General features: G+C 45.6%; 1 protein-coding gene across 1 annotated transcript; it reads left to right on the top strand.

Moving 5' to 3' along the window:
* The first annotated feature begins 814 nt into the window (after positions 1-814).
* AVPR1A (arginine vasopressin receptor 1A) lies at positions 815-6,475 on the top strand. Its single transcript, XM_083815917.1, has 2 exons — positions 815-2,287; positions 3,663-6,475. The coding sequence occupies exons 1-2, from the start codon at positions 955-957 to the stop codon at positions 3,944-3,946; spliced, it is 1,617 nt and encodes a 538-aa protein (XP_083672043.1). The 5' UTR covers positions 815-954; the 3' UTR covers positions 3,947-6,475.
* The last annotated feature ends 10,378 nt before the right edge of the window (positions 6,476-16,853 follow it).

The raw sequence follows: 16,853 nt of genomic DNA, 5'->3' as shown, positions 1-16,853 counted from the left end.
TCAGTACTCAGATCTAGCATGACCACCCTTGTTTTATAGTCTGGCTGTTGTAGGGATGTCTGTCACACCTGAAGCTTTCACCTGTTCTGTTACAGAAATGGCATACCCAGTAGTGAACAGAGCTTTATGATACTTACGTGGTTTGCACAGCAGAAAAACTGTTAGCGCAATTTCCCTGATCACAACATTCATTCATGCAGTGTCCAGCTCCCGTAAAGCCTGCTGGAGGTACAGGCAAGGACCTGCCTGCAGTTCTTATGGCAGGGCATGAAGCTGCAGACGTGAAGGAGCACTCGGTAGCCGTGTGTTGTGAGATTTGTGGTACGGGACACTGAATTCCCCCTGTAGATGACCTGAGCCCTGCAATCACACACATTAATGTGCAGTGTGGCTCATAAGGTTTCCTGGGTGTAATACAATGTACAGCTAAGGCGATGTCCTGGAGCTGCTGTTGTAAAGCTGGGACGCCGTGTGTGAATGTGAGTTCGACTGACAAAGTTTTTGACTCCATAATGTAAAGTAGTTTGACTCCACAACAGCACAGCCCAGAAACCGGGTTTGGAATGAATGGATCCTTACCGGTACCTCTGGTAACGTTCACAGTGCAGCAGGGAATGCGCACCAAGCCGTGAGTAGGGCCCTGAGCTGCTCAATAAATAAATAATAAATAAATAAATAAATAAATAAATAAATAAGGGGCTTTGGAAGAACGGCACCTTTAAAGAAGGAGGTTTACTGAGAACTTAGCCACATTTTCTGCGCCGCGGGTTTTGGTTTGGGTTTTTTAGGTTGGTTTTTTTTTGAGTGTACTTTGGGTTTTCGGGTGGGTTTTTCCGAGCGCCCCCTTAGAGGGAAGCTCACGCCGACCGCTCTGCCTGCCGGCGCGGGCTGCCCTGCGGGACGGCTGCCGTCGGGGAAGCCTCCCTGCCTCCCTCCCTGCCTCCCTCCCGGGGGATGAAGGATCCCCGCCTCCCTCCCGGACCCTGCCGGCCGTCCCCCGTCCCTCCGGGCCTGCCCGCGGGCTGTCGGCGGGGCCGAGGCGGGGCGGGACGGCGGGGGGCTGGCGTCAGGCGGCGGGCAGCCACTGGCACGGCGGCTGCCGCCTCGCCTCGCCTCCCGCCGCGGGGGATAAAGGCCCCGGGCCCCCGCTCGGCTCCGCGCCGCCGGAGCCGCTGGGCGGGCAGCGAGGGCCGTGCCGGGCCGTGCCGCGCCGTGCCGGGCGGCGCAGCCCCCTCCATGCGCCTCGCGGGCGGCGCCGGGTCCCCGCGGGCTGGGGGCTCCCCCCCCGGCAACGGCAGCCGGTGGCGGGCGGCGGAGGGCGGCGGGGGGAGCGGCGGCGGCGGCGGCGGCAGCAGCAGCCCGAGCCCCGCGGAGGCTTGGTCGGGGTCCCCCAACGGCAGCCTGGGCGGCTGGGACCCGTTCGGGCGCGACGAGGAGCTGGCCAAGCTGGAGATCGCCGTGCTGGCCGTCACCTTCGCCGTGGCGGTGGTGGGCAACGGCAGCGTGCTGCTGGCGCTGCGCCGCACGCCGCGCAAGGCGTCCCGCATGCACCTCTTCATCCGGCACCTCAGCCTGGCCGACCTGGTGGTGGCCTTCTTCCAGGTGCTGCCGCAGCTCTGCTGGGAGGTCACGCACCGCTTCCACGGCCCCGACGGGCTCTGCCGGGTCGTCAAGCACCTGCAGGTCTTCGGCATGTTCGCCTCGGCGTACATGCTGGTGGCCATGACCGCCGACCGCTACATCGCCGTGTGCCACCCGCTGAAGACGCTGCAGCAGCCCACCAAGCGCTCCTACGGCATGATCGCGGCCGCCTGGGCGCTCAGCCTGCTGCTCAGCACCCCGCAGTACTTCATCTTCTCCCTCAGCGAGGTGGAGCGCGGCTCGCGGGTCTACGACTGCTGGGCGCACTTCATCATGCCCTGGGGGCCCCGCGCCTATGTCACCTGGATCACGGGCGGCATCTTCGTCGCGCCCGTCCTCATCCTCGCCACCTGCTACGGCTTCATCTGCTACCACATCTGGCGCAACGCCCGCGGCAAGGCGCGGCCGGGGCGGGCGGCGGGCGGCGGGCGGCGGGCGGGCGGCGGCGGCGGCGGGGGGGGAGCCCCGGCCCCGCGGCGGGGGCTGCTGCTCGCCCCCTGCGTCAGCAGCGTCAGGAGCATCTCCCGAGCCAAGATCCGCACCGTCAAGATGACCTTCGTCATCGTCTCGGCGTACGTCGTCTGCTGGGCGCCCTTCTTCACCATCCAGATGTGGTCCGTCTGGGACCAGCGCTTCCCCTGGCTCGGTAGGTGGCGGCGGGGGGCGAGGGGGGGGACCCGGGGGGGACCCGGGCTCAGCCGTCGCGACCCGGGCTCAGCCGTCCCGAGAACGGCCCCGACCCCCGGAGCCGTCCCTGCTGCAGCCCCCGGGGCTGTCCCTGCCGGCACCGCCCGGGCTTTGGAGGGGGGAGCCGGGCACCTGCCCCCGGGGTGCCCCCCCGGCCGTCCCACTCCCCGCTCCGGCACACCCCGACGGGGCCGGCGCCCCCGAGCATCTCCTGCTGCCAGCCACCGGCTGCCGCGGCACGGTGGGGACTGCTTCGGGGGTGCCCGACCCTCTGTGAAACCCTGCTGGAAATAGTTGGTGAGCTTCGAAGTGTTGCGTGAGGCATGACAGGCAGCGTGGCAACACGCACCCAGGTTCTTCATAATGAGGAAGATGCAAATCAAAGCGCTGGAAGTCATAGTTTCTTGTTATTTTTTTAAATATCCCCAAATTATCACTTATGTAGTGAGATCGTTGATTGCCCCTAATACGGAACTAAAGTCAAGCCGAGGGTGCAGGTTTGTACAGAGAAATAAACGCTTGCAGTAGAAAAGCAAATATTTATTTACTTACATACCTCAAAAGTCGTAAAAAGAAATGCAAGGCTGCTTGAACATAAGGGTATTTGGTGGGTTTGTTTGAAGAGATTCTTTAAATCTCATGAAACTGTATAGCACAGCAATTGTACTTCTGTGGTGCTTCAGTCTTTACAAAGAGAGGGCACTAATAATTGATTTGACCATATATTTACAGCACTCGATAATTTAACTAATTAGCAAAAGTAGAACAGCATAACTGTTCAGCGGCATAGTGCTAACTTCCATTTGTTCTTTCGGTAACGTTTGTTCAACCTCTGAATAAATTTCAGTGTGCAAATGTACCCAGCAAAACCCCGTGTTACTGAAAGCAGTGAGAAAGCTGTGGGAATTTTGCTGTTGCTTCCCAAGGTAACCGTTTTTTAAAGCAAAAATCTGAATAAAAACTGTAAAAAAGTAAGTCTGTTATTAAAATATAAGCACAGACTTATCAACACATGGATAAACACCAGTGGAAAAGGGCTAAAGCATTATTCCGTGCCTGCGGGCTGTGCTGGATTGCCCCATACTTCTGTCACGGGTTCCTGAAGTCTATTCAGACAAATTCCCATTGACTTCAATGGGAGCTTAGCGTAAGTAGGAACTTTCCTGATTATACCCTTGTTTGTTTCAAATACCGTTGCTGAAGTCAGTACGCTACCTTGTAGAACTGGGATTATTCAGCAACTGAAAAAGAAAAGGAAAAAAGAGTTAGTAAAGCAACTGACTGAAGGCTGAGCATGTTCCATTGATGGTTAAACCCCTTTCTTTCCCCCCCAGACTCTGAAAACACTGCTACTACAGTCACTGCTCTCTTGGCCAGCCTGAACAGTTGCTGTAACCCGTGGATCTACATGTTCTTCAGCGGGCATCTCCTGCAAGACTGCATACAGAGCTTCCCTTGCTGCCAAAAAGTGAAGCAAACGCTGAGTAAGGAAGATTCGAACAGCAACAGCAGGCGACAGACTTCTTTCACCAACAACAGGAGCCCAACCCACAGCTTGAACACCTGGAGGGAGTCGCCCCACTCGAAGTCGACCAGCTTCATCCCCATTCCCACCTGAGAAGACACCGGGCAGGCCCCACAGCCCGGTGGCAGCGCTCGGGAAGGTTACGGCAGAGCACCTCAAGCTGGCCAAGGGCGCTGGTCGTGGCAGCAAGGAACAGCTGAGATGGCCCCAAGATGAAGTGTTCTGCCTTGCTCAGTAAGCTGTTCTGCAGCCTGTAAATTATTGTATGAAAGGTATCTAGGACTTGGGCAACCCGTCAGGAAGGCGTGACAATAATAAAGCAATTATTTTTCTAAATAGAATGTATTATTCATATTTTTTTTGTTTCTAAAATAAGTGCATTGTTTCCTTGCTCAAAGCAGTAAAAATAGCAGAGTTAACATACTTTGGGATAACCCCGCTCTCTAGCATTAATGCCTATAACTTCTTACACAGAGAAAGAAGATGATAAAAGTAAGATCACACTTTAGTCTTAAACACAAACAGGAAGGAGCTGGAAGAAAGTCCTGACTGACCAGGTAAGGAACATGGTTAGACAGGCTCTAAATTATTGGGAATCTCATTGACCATACTGCTTTATTCATTAAAGCAATTTCAAAATGTTAGCAATTCTCATTTAATGACAAAATATAACAGCCCTTGTGAAGGAAAATCCGTAACTGCTGTCAGTGTCTGCATGTGGATTGTGGAGTTTGATTTTTAGGGTGACATTTCTTCTTCCCTTCATGTTGGTGGAAGTTATATGGCATTTTTGTTTGTATTGTTGCACCTACCTTTAATTTTTTTAACTATTAAAAAAATATTTTGATAAATTAGTATGGTAAGCTATGACTAGCTCAGCACTGTTACAGACACACCAAAAAAACTCATCTTGACTACCAGAAATGCTTGCTTTGTGAGAAAGAATCATATCTTTTGTTTGTCTATTCACAAAGACAGCTAGAATTGAGCCACATTTGTTCTTTAAGCAAAATAGCTCCGTAAATGTGGGGGGATGTTGCTCTTTGGTAATGGCTGCAGAATCAGTACATTCCAAGACACAGATTTGGGAATCAAGCTTGCAAATCTTCTGGAAATATGTAAAAATTGTCAATGTTATTTATTTATTTGTGGCAGGTCATGACAATGTAGGCTGTGAAAACGGCGGTAAACTGCAATAAAGTCACCACATCACATTTACAATCAAGCATTCGAAGTGTGCTTGTCTTCAGTACAATGCATGCCAAACCAAACATAGCTCCTACAGCTTCTAAATAATCCTGTTGTGTCTTTCTATGGAGACTGTGCTTTACCTGGGGACCGAATTTTGAAGCTCCTTGAGTAATTTCTGCTGAGTTTTCAAAGTCCTGAGGATCTCTCTCAGGTGTTCTGCATTTAGAGTAGTGAAACCAAAAAGAGACCTGGTGGTGTTCAGTGGGCATCTGCATGATGCTCTCCCTCTGTTCTACCCATCTGCTCCATTTTCCTCAGCTGTCCGGGTCCCAAAATCCAGTCGTTCCCCTGGCGCTGCGCAGGACTCCAGGCGCGGTTCCAGCTGGCCCTACAGAGCAGTGGGGCACGTGCACGGCAGGAACCTCAGCAGCACGTTTCTTTTCTGCCCTCCCTCCCCCAAAGTCAGACAACCAAGATTGCTTTCCTAATTGCTTGAGGAGAAAAACAAGGGGCTGCAGCTATGGCTTTCGCTGAGATTGGTGCTGGCCCCATGCCTCTCTCAGCAATGGTAGCAGAAATTAATAGAGCTAGAGGCAGATAAGGCCATATACAACACATCATTTGCTTCAGGAGCTGCCAGATGTATCACTGACTATTCCGGGCAAAGAAGAACGAAGAATATGGCTCAAAAATAAAAACTTAAAAGAAAAAAATGCTTTTTTGTTGTCACAAAAGAAAATCGTAGCTCTTTTCTCTACATTTCTTGTCAGCATTTTCTGCTCTCCGGGAGAGCAATCTGTTCTAGTATTTTGTTGGTGGTGTCCAAAACACTAGAACCAAAAGGACAGCACGGCAGAAGGGCTTTTATTTAGCAGGCTGTCTTTTTGACATGGATATGACAACAGTTCTCAGCAGTTATGGGTGGAGGTATATGACAATGAAGTTGTATTTTAGTCCAAAAAAATGCACGCAGTGGTGTTGTGTGAGTGTATTTGAGCACATTATATATACTGCATATATTTCACAAGTCGATAATTCACAATTGCTGAAATTGCAAATGTTTCAAGTTAAGTACACTATTCTTTGCCTAGTTTTATATTTGTGTTGCTACTTTGTACATAAAATATATATTAAAAACAATTAGCTGTACTAAGAAAATTTTCATGTTTGCTGAATTATTTTTCTACTACACTTTTTATTCAAACAGAGAAGATGGTGAGAAAACAAATGTACAACAATACTGATTATAAAACTAAGCAGGGTAATGACCAATAAATAAAAAGAGTAAACCAATTCAAAATTATAATTTTCAGTTTCTTCTAAGTATGTTACAAAACCTAGGCTTACACTTGAGGCTTGCCAGTGTAAATGTACATCATGAGTATTCTGTTTCTGTAATTAATAAAATAATTTTGGACTATTTCGATTCCAGGCATTTTTGTAAATACTGAGTTTTGTTTGTTTGTTGTTGTTTTTCTTTTTCACATAATTGTAACCTGGAATTGATAACAGCACATATTTTTATAATTGTTCATTTTTAGAGGTTTTTTTTGTTTTTTAACAACTGCTTTGGGTTATCATGAGGGCACACTAATGAGAATGGAAGGAATCAAGAAACTGTGAAACCATTGCACGTTTAAAACATGACAACTTGCTCCAGTAAACCTGTATATAATTGATGAGAAACATTTTGTTTCTTTCACCTGACTAGATTTGCATGACCTGACACATTTTTGATGATGCTCCATGTATTTTACAAAATGTGAAATTTCTTTGTTAATTTTGATGAGTTATTCCGTGACTTTAAGTAATTAACAAAATTCAAATATTTTTTCTGTTACACACAGAGCAGGAAGGACACATGTCCAAAGAAGGGATGTGCAGTCGGCTTTCCACTATATGCTGCCAGTATTGTTAAAACATGCAACATAGCATTCAGTCGTGTTCTAGAGGTGGTGCTTTTTTGTTTTGGTTTCAAGGAAGAAAATACGAAGCTTCTAGTGAAAAACAAGACTGAGCGAGTGAGCTTGCACTGTGTTATTGGTGCTGGGGAAGCTCAAATTGCAGCTTTTGGATGTCAAAAAGTGGAGCATATGTGATGATAGAGAAGATGGAAAGGATTTTATTCTTCTAAACAGGACACATTCCTTGCCCCCTCACCCCCCTCCCCCCAAAAAAAAGAAAAAAAGCTTTTTTGACTCATGTACTCATGTCTTTTTAAAATGGTAAGCAAATAGTTTGTTTAGAAAGAAAAAAAAATGTTGCTTTTTGTTTCTTTGTTTTGTTGATTATTTTTTTTCCTGTATTACCACAAGACCAATGTCCAAAAGAAGGCATATGTTCATGTGGGCCCAATCCTGCAGAGACAAAGATCTGCAGCAAAGCTCATGGCCAGTTCCTAATTGTACAGATTAAAAGACCTCACTGAAGTGCACATATGCTCTTTTCCAGCTTGTGCACAAGGAAACTAGGGCACAAGAAGGACAGGAGCTGTGCAGCCATATCATAAAATCATGGAACCATAGAATCACAGATTGGGTTGGGTTGGAAGGGCCCTTAAAGCCCACCCAGCTCCAACCCCCTGCCATGGGCAGGGACACCTCCCACCAGACCAGGTTGCCCAAAGCCCCATCCAGCCTGGCCTTGAGCACCTCCAGGGATGGGGCACCCACAGCTGCTCTGGGCAGCCTGTGCCAGGGCCTCACCACCCTCTGTGTGAAGAATTTCCTCCTAACCTCTAATCTAAATCTTCCCTATTTTGGGTTAAAACCATTCCCCCTTGTCCTGTTGTGATCTGACTGGGCAAAAAGTTGCTCTCCATCTCTTTTATAAGCCCCTTTATGTCATCCAAGGGCAGGTACTGGTGACCCAGCCTTAGAAAGTGAACCCATACCTTAGAGGAGAGCTATCGCTGAAATACAGTTACTTACTGCACAGGGGAAGCTCCTACAGAGTTGGCCCAGCCTGAGTCCCCCATCTACAGAAAGGACTAATTAAATAGGTTGTCCTTCTAAAAAGTGCCAGCATAAGTTTCAGTCATACAGTGCCTTCTGTGCAGGATTTTGGTAGACTTGGTGGGGGAGGGGGGGGCGTGCAGAAAAGAGCTAGTGTGCTTCGACACTAGTTTGGAGCTTCAGCTGTTGTTACAAGGTAGTGCTCTGGCCTTTTCTTTAGGAGTGCATTTTACTGGAGAATGTAGCACTCACTGATCAAGTAGAGGCATTACAGGGCATATAAATGAACAGGTTTCAAGGTCCAGGAATAGATTTCAGCTGCTCCACAGGGAGCAGTCCTGGCTGGCTCAGGTAACCATCCCTCACACAAGAGTAGGTCTGACTAGTTTTGAAAAAGGCAGGGAATTACCAAAGGTAATGTAAGTCACGCAGAATGGTTTGTGCAGGTATGTAGAAAGCCAGGGAACAACAGAAATGGCTGGTCCCTGCTGAGCTTCGGTAGAGCCAGCCAGCCTGGGTCTGCCTCTCCCAGGACTGGTCCTGCAAAAAACACTGGATCGGTTCTGCATTAACAGCTTAATGCTGTGTTGCTGCTTTGCTGCAACTGCTCAGTAATTTGCCATGGCTTAGTATAAACTTGCTCGGAGTAACAGTTTACATGGTAATTAGCTTTAGGTTTTCATAAGGACATTTTTAGCCAAATTCCTGACACGGTCCATTGGGTTACTCTGTTTCTGAAACGCAAGGCTGTGAGGAGACACCTGGAGCACAAAGTTCTCTTCCCAGAGTCTCCAGGTGTCTCCTGGCCTCCAGGTGGACCAAGATGCTGTTGGGTACAGGTAGAGCTAATCAGAGAAAAGGGAAGATTGCCCATTTCCAGCCTTTTTCCTTTATTTATTTATTTTTAGGGGTTATGGAGGAAAGGGATGTGGCAATTTCTCAGTGCTGTGCCAGCAAAGGATGAATGGCTTTCGGGAAAATTTGTCGTCAAGATCAGCGGAAGGTCGTCTATAAATTTCTTGCCTCTTCATTGGTTTAGGTTCTTCCTTTCCTGATGAGCTAAATGCAAGAGTGTCTTCCCTTCCATTTCATGTCAAATTAAGTCATTCCTGGGAACAGTTTCGAACAGCTGTGATTCATTATGGGCTTCTGTAAGGTGCTAACTCTATTAAAAATTGCATAAGCAGGAATTAAGATTTAATGTTCTCCGATTGCAGAAATACGGATGACCATTTCATGACTGTACACTGCTAAATTGATTGTGCTACAGTAGGACAAAGTGCTACTGAAATCACAGCCCTCCTTCCGTGGCAGTATTTTATATGTTTAGGACTATAACATCTTACTTTTCCTGCACAAATGTGGTGGGCTTGTGAGACCTGCTTAACCAGAGTAATGAGGTTTTTATTTCTGCTGCGGGTCAAGCAACACAGCCCAATCTGAACTGAAGAAAAAGAGCCCACATATTTTGGATGCTATTTTGGCTTATTAATGACCTATTAGGCTATGTTTCTTCCATATTGTCCCATTTGACATATACGTCATTCCAAGACCTACAATTTTTTATTTATTTGCCTAGTACTGCTTGATAGCGGAGATTTTTACTAATGTAGGTTTGGCTTATGTTCTTAGCTATAGGTTTATTATTATTTATTATCTGCACAGTGCTGCACAAATACAGAAAGTTGTGGCCCTTAAAACAAGGAATTTTCAGTCTAACTCTGACAAAACAACAAGAAGAAGACAGTCACAGGACCAGGCTAGGAGACATTAACCATTATTCCTGCAGGGCACGAATATCCTCAGCAATGACATCATATGGACATAAGTTTACTGACGAAGCCATCCTGCCATTGCTGGTCCCCTTTGTCTCATTCCTCTTCGGCAGGGCTGGCAGACAGAGGAAGGGAGCAGCTGCTGATCTTTGTTCAGTGCTGTTTAGTCCCCTTACAAAGGTTCAGACACTGACAGGACACTGAGTCATGCCTCCTCCACGTGACAGTGGACACATATCCAGTACTGGTCATGTTAATTTACTGGTGCCTGAGTTATTCTAGTTCAGGGTGATGATGTTTGGCTTCCTCCATAAGTTCTCGCAGATACATGGATAAGAAATGCTATATATGAGCTCAATATACCTTCTTAATCAGCATACTGGAAATGCAGGCTGTAGGTGGCCCATCAGCTTTTACACCTTCGAAACAAAACATGACAAAATTGTCATTACAAACTATTTGGTTCTTCAGGGCATGAAGCTCATTCTGGAAGGTGAAGAACTGCTAACCAGAGACTGGCACAGAGGATGTCCTGGCCTCTTCCACCACTACAGCTGTGACTGGCCCTTCCACAGTCTCTCCTGTCCCTAGTAATGATGGCAGCAGCAGGAATGGGGACAGGGACCTCAGGAGTAGCAGAAAACAGAGCTGTCTATCATGTGTTTGTTTTGAACTCCTGGAAAGTGGGTCATGTAGAATAAAACATAACAACAGCAACAACAAAAATACAGTGAGTATTGGGAGAGAGATGAACTGATGAGTTAGAGAGCAAATAAAGCATCTTGGCACAAAGACCATTTGAAAGCATCAAGATGGTTTCCATTTTGCAATTGTGAGATATTTGTAATATATTTAGTAAAAGAGCCCCTTATCTCCAGGAACTGTAGCTGCATGAAGTTTGTTTCTACTCTAATAACTCTCTGCTGAGGTGGCTAGCTACAAGGCTATGTATAAAAAATACATACCAAGTTTTGTCCAAAGATTTGTTCAGGTCAAGCACTCAAGTTGTGACCTGCAGGGTCCTGGCCCCCAGTACGGAGATGACCTGTGGGAAATGTGGGCAGCCACAGAGATTTCAGGGAGGAGAAAGGAAGACGGATAAATATTAACCCTGTCTTTTTGGAAACGTGATAAAGTCAGGCTAAATGTTATAACAGATGCCTAAATCTCCAGTATAAAAGGCAACAGACTTCCTACTATTTTAGAAAACTTTTGATTGGAAATGTTGAGGAAGTGAGGATCAGAGGATGGAAAATGCAAAGGATTAAGAAGTCATTTAACATTGTAACATTCTTAATCAAAAGGAGAAACTGGCTTGCTGGCTGCTCAACTGTTTTTTTTTTCTAAGTAAGAATACTAATTGCAAAAGGTAGTGGATAGTAGTTATAAACTGGATTGCAAATGCTGTCTCCTGGCTCACTGTAAAGCAGGCAGAGTCATGCAGTATAACAAACTGGGGTAACCATCATCAAATGAACCTCTGAAATATTGAAGTTGTCAGTCACCACATAGGAAAACATTATCATTAGCTGAGATCAGAAAAAGAACGAAATAAAATCATCAGACTAATTTGCCATGCACTTGGTTCAAGCAATTCTCTTCAGAAAAGGAGCGGACATTATTAAATGGCCACTATTTCTAAATGTGGGATGTGTCAGTGTTTCCATGGGAGCAAAGGAAGGCTTCCAGCGTAACAGAAGCCAGTAGCGTGACAAATAAATAAATAAATGAATAATATTGGTAGGAAAGAACTAAGGTTTGAGTTTGTTAAGGCACTTGGACGTTCATCTGGATTTCAGTCCTTCTGGAGTCCCACAATCTCCAGTACTCCAAGTACTGTGAAGGCAGTAAAGAATTACATGCAGTCAATAATAAATAAAAGAAAAAGATACATCTGTGTTTCTATACGTACTCTTATTTCCCAAACAAGATTGTACTTGTCTTTTTCAAAAGATACGAGCAGAGACTTAGTTACGTAAGTCTGACAACCCAGCTCACCTCAAAGCGGCAGTTCAGGGGCTCAAGAACTCTGAGTTCTGATACATGATTATAGATGTTCTTAATTAAATCAATACATTTGAAACTTATCAGTTAATAAGGTTATTAAACTAAATAGAAGTTGGGGAAATGAACACAGAGTTCTGACTTAGTTCTTGTGTTTGGTTTTTGTTTGGTGTTTTTTTGCATCTATTGCAGCAATTCCACTGAAAAGTTGTATTTTAAACACACCACACTGGAGATGAGATGGTCCAAGGCACCGTGGAGAATCCCAGCTTAACTCCCTCTTTCATCACGACAACTCACAAAGATTACAGAGTGAAGCTTAGTGTAACTAGACAACTGATTCTCATTTCTCTACAAATTTGTGACCTAAGCAGCTCAATATAGGCACTCAAAGCTGCAAGACACAAAGGCGGAATTCATCTCCCTGAGTGCAGGTGTGTCCATCTGAGCAAGAGTGATCGTTTTTGCAGATAAGGCAGAGCAAGTTTTTGGAATCCAGGGAGTCATTATATAGAAGAGGTCAATATACGATCAGTCAAATGCGGTCCTTATCTCCTCTGGTATGTTGGCCAGAAGACTACTCATTCATTGTAACGGCAGGTAGACAGCTAGCTTAGATCTGTGCACCCATACTGGAGATAGCTCTCTACTGGTGCTGTTGTTTTTGTTGGTGGTGTTTATTTTTTTACTATTATTATTATTTTGATCTGTTCTGTTATTGTTTTTATTGTTGTTGTTGTTGGTGGTGGTGGTGGTTTTTTCATATCTTAGTGGGGACCTCCATGGTACAAATTCAGGGTTTTACTTTATTTCAGGGCAACTACAAAATGTTACCACCTAGTAGCATGGTATTAATTGAAATGGAGTTGACATTGCTATGCCAATAGGTAAGAAAGGGCAGTTCATATGGCAAGGATTCTGCCAGCTGGGTGCCTTCGTTAGTCGTGTCACAAGAAAGATCAAAACAGAAATGAGGTTAGAGATCAGTTTACCTCCTCACACCCACATGGCATCTATGGTCTTACAAACAGGGAATGATTTCTCCATCTAATCTCCCCATGTGTCCCATCTGTGTATGCTGAACCTTTTCAGGTTTCATCTCCTTTGTGTTTAAAGGTGGATTTCGGAGAAAATCCTTAATTAGGCAGAACTCTCTGAGTTACTCAGATAATACAACCCTAAGGGTCAATGAGCAATATAGAAAGCAATATATCTTATTACACATAGAGTTAAGACCAGAGATAAAACTTCAGGATAGCGCCTAAAATTTTCGGTAATACTGCGTGGAAAGAAAAGCAATAATAAGGAAAGCGAGAGTGGCACGTTAGGTATCTCTGCCATGTACAGCATGTGATGTCCTGGTTTCCTAAGAAACAGCACAATTGTAAAAAACTTTGGAAAGATTATCAGTATAAAATAATTTGCAACTGATTTCAACATGAGCAGAAGCAGTGGTAGTAAAAAAGGAAGCACTAATTCTGGTCAATAAATTTCCCTCCCAAGTGTTTAAATGAAAAGTGAAAGTGATTTAATAGTTTACTGGGAAAAAAAAAATCAAATTTGGCTTCTGATGAAAAATGTCCTTTTTCCGCAAAAGATGTCAGATGGCTGTAAAATAAATAAACTCTGCGTGCCTCCAAGTCTGTGTACCCTGTGGTCTGTGTGGGGAGGCCAGGGGTCTCTTTGGCTTCCCGGTGAAGGACAGCAGGAACCAGGAGCCTCCTCACCCCACTCCAGCTCCCTCTGGGAAGACGCTCAGGTTGTACAATATTAACCCTTCATGACCCAATCTGATCGAGCTCCTGAGTGTATCTTCCCATCACAAGCTTTAAATCCTTCTGAAGACAAAGTTACAAGGGCACACAGAGACTCCCCAGGACACTTGCAAAGTTCTTGGTGTCCTTCCCCGTGGATCCAAGAGGAGGGCACGAACAGGGGTCACCTGCACCGCTGTTGGGCTGGCAGCGGGATGCAGGACCATGCTTCCCTCAGCTCCTTCAGCTCCAGGTTGGCAGGCTCCAGGCTGCCTCTTTGCCCTGGGAGTATGCTGACGTGCCTTCAAACAAGCGCTTCCACACCACTGATGTAGGTACCCATCCTTCCTTGCCTCTGTGTAGGCCTGCAGCCAATCTGGGTCTTCTTCAGGAGACAAGTTTAGGTTAAAATCCCTTTCCAGACAGACACAGACAGCTAGCTGGGATGAGAATGCTTTCAAAAATGGTGGTGAACTTCCTCAGCAATGAGAAGCTTGATCTTAGGTTGGATGTGGCCTTGGCCAACCAGACCTAGAGGGGAGCATCCCAGCCCGTGGCAGGGATTGGAAGCAGATGGTCTTTAAGGTCCCTTCCAACCCGAGCCATTCTATGACTCTTAGAGAGGCAGGTGCATAAAGCAGAAAAATATCTTGGGGACAAGACCTAATAGATATTTCTTTCTGGTTTTGTTTGTTTGTTTGTTTGTTTTATAGCAGATCTCTGTATATTTGGTATTTCGTAGGAGAAAAACAATTTTGCCAGTTCAAAACCCAGCACTCACACATCTCAGTCTTGCTGAGCTCTGTGCTTGACCTGGCACTATGATACTGCCAACCATTTCTCACATTAGGAGCAGACTAAAAATGAGTCAATATTTCTATGCATATTTTGTCTTTAATCTTTTATTTTTAACCAGCACTAATCATGAGACACTCAAGGTAACATTTTAAAGCATCATTTTCTGATGATGGAGGCTCAGGGTTTTTCAAAAAATAATTTGTTAGGACAAGAATATAAACCATTTATTTATTAATATTGTCCTCTGATGCCAGTGGCTTATGACTAACCACATCTTAGTGGTCCAGTTGCTTTTTCCTTTAGATCTCTCCAAATTGATCAGGGAGCATAATTTCAAGCAAGAGTGGAAATGTTGTTCTAGTGCAACAGTGAGATAAAATAGCTGATGTTTTAGCTGGTATGAGTCCTCAAGCTCAGATGCTGGCTCTTATTTCAGTAAAAGAGCCAAAGCAAACTAACATATTGCTAATTAGCAGAAACACTGTGATAGCATATGCCAAGCATTTGGATTCATCAGTTATAAAACATAAATATTTCATAATGTGCTTTCTTCATGCTCTGTAATTTAGAGGCATTACATGACAGAAAGAGGGTATCTATTTTTCAAAATTGAACCAAGCTGAAATGAATACCATTTAAAACTGTTCATTCTTTGTCTTTTTATTAATCTTCTTAACTTGAAGATTTTTTTCGGTCTGGAAGTAGTGTACTTAGCATGACAGAATACTTCATCATATTACAGAAATATTTCCAAGCATAATACAATGCTTTTTATGCTCATCTGTCCCCTAAATTGCAAAATCCTGCACATATTGTAGACATACCTTATTTTCATTTACCTTTGATTTTTTTGTGCAGCCATGTTTTTCATCTGGTGAGAGTCATTTCTTCAGTGCTTTCCAGTGAAGGCTTTTGCACGATGAAGAGTGTGGCACTCCTCGTACGAGCTGGCTTCCATCCTCTCTGCAACCACGGCACAAGGACTGCAGGCAGCCACCGGAGCATGCTGTGGCTCCTGTTTGCCAGGACAAGAAGCCCACTCTCTCAGCCTCTCCTCACGTCCCTGAGTACCTTGGCACCCCTCCACTTGGCCATCTCCACTTTCTCCTCATCCCTCTTGAACTGGGGACTCAAAACAGGATGCTATCGCACCCCGGGGAATGGAGATGAAGCTGGGCTTCCTCAGCTCACCACTGTCCTGACCCCAGTGTTGGGACATCTGAAGAGCTCTCACACAGCAGCGTCCCTTGTCCTGCTCAGAAGCAGGGGACGGGGTGAAGGACTGCTCACCCTCATGGCAGCACACATGACCATGCTTGGGGTGATGGGGCAAGGAGTGGGGAGAAGGTCATCTCGTGCAGATGTTCACCACAAACCTGCCCATCTCACTGCTGCTGCTCAGCTCTGCTGTTGCCTGCTGCCTTCAGCATTCGCAGGCCAGGGTATGACAACAAGGTTGCTGGGGCTAAAAGCAAGATTCTGATCAGAAAAAACAGAGATTCGGCAAGCAGCTGACCTGCTTCTCTGGCTTCTTCTGTGTCAGTAAAAAGCAAGCAAACAAACAAACACACAGACCAGGCATCTCTTTCTAGCCTTCAGCCCCGAGACATGGTGAAGTCCATACACAAAAATTCACTTTCCCTCCAAAGTATCCAATGTAGCTCTGGTCCTTGGCTCTTGCTAAGACCTCAGCTACTACTCGGGTTGCCACAGACCACATCTGTGACAAGGTCCATGCCACCAATTTGCCAGCACAGGTAAACTGCTAGTGTCCTAGCCCAGAACAGCTGACGAGGGCAGACAGGGTCTCCCCATGGGCAGACCTTCCCATCTCCTGCCCTCCTTGAAGGCAGCGGGGCTGTGCAACAGCACCAGCACTGAGATAAGGTTATTCGGTTGTTCTTGATGTTTTTCTCAGAGCTCGGCACTCTATTTATTTATTTATTTATTTAAATATATATATATTATTTATTTATTTTTCTGGACATAATTATTTTTCTCTGTGGCTTATACTCATACTCTAGGGGTAAGTAAAACTTCAGTTTTGAAAACCTGAGAAAGACTTAAAGGGATGTGATAAGTGTGTTGTTTTCATTTGTCCTCAGAGCTGTTCTCAAATGAGTGTCATTTGAGGTGATGCAGTAGGTAAATATATAACTAACAGACCAAAGGGCTTTTCAGTATGTTGTGTGCATACAGCGAGGACAGCACGAAAACTTGTGTTCACCCACTGCCCCTTGACACTCACAGTAAATCCATGGCAGTGGTGCAAACCACAGCCTTCCTGACTGAATTCTCAGTTTCCAGTTCTATGGCTTCAGTGGTGTCTTCTAAAGTTCTTTCTTTTCTTTTCTTTTTTTTTTTTTTTTTTTTTTTTGAGACTCTGTTAAAGAATGCTCTTCAGAAAAATGTTGGTTTTTATTGTGCTTACTCTTTTAGCCAGGCTTTGCTTAAGAACTGAATGAGCATGCGTGACCAAATGAAACATTTCGGTTACTGATTCCAGCACGATGCATTTTTATGA

The sequence above is a fragment of the Anser anser genome (genome assembly GCF_964211835.1).
Source record: "Anser anser genome assembly, chromosome: 1".
Lineage (NCBI taxonomy): Eukaryota > Metazoa > Chordata > Aves > Anseriformes > Anatidae > Anser > Anser anser.
This window is presented reverse-complemented; position numbering and strand designations above follow the sequence as displayed.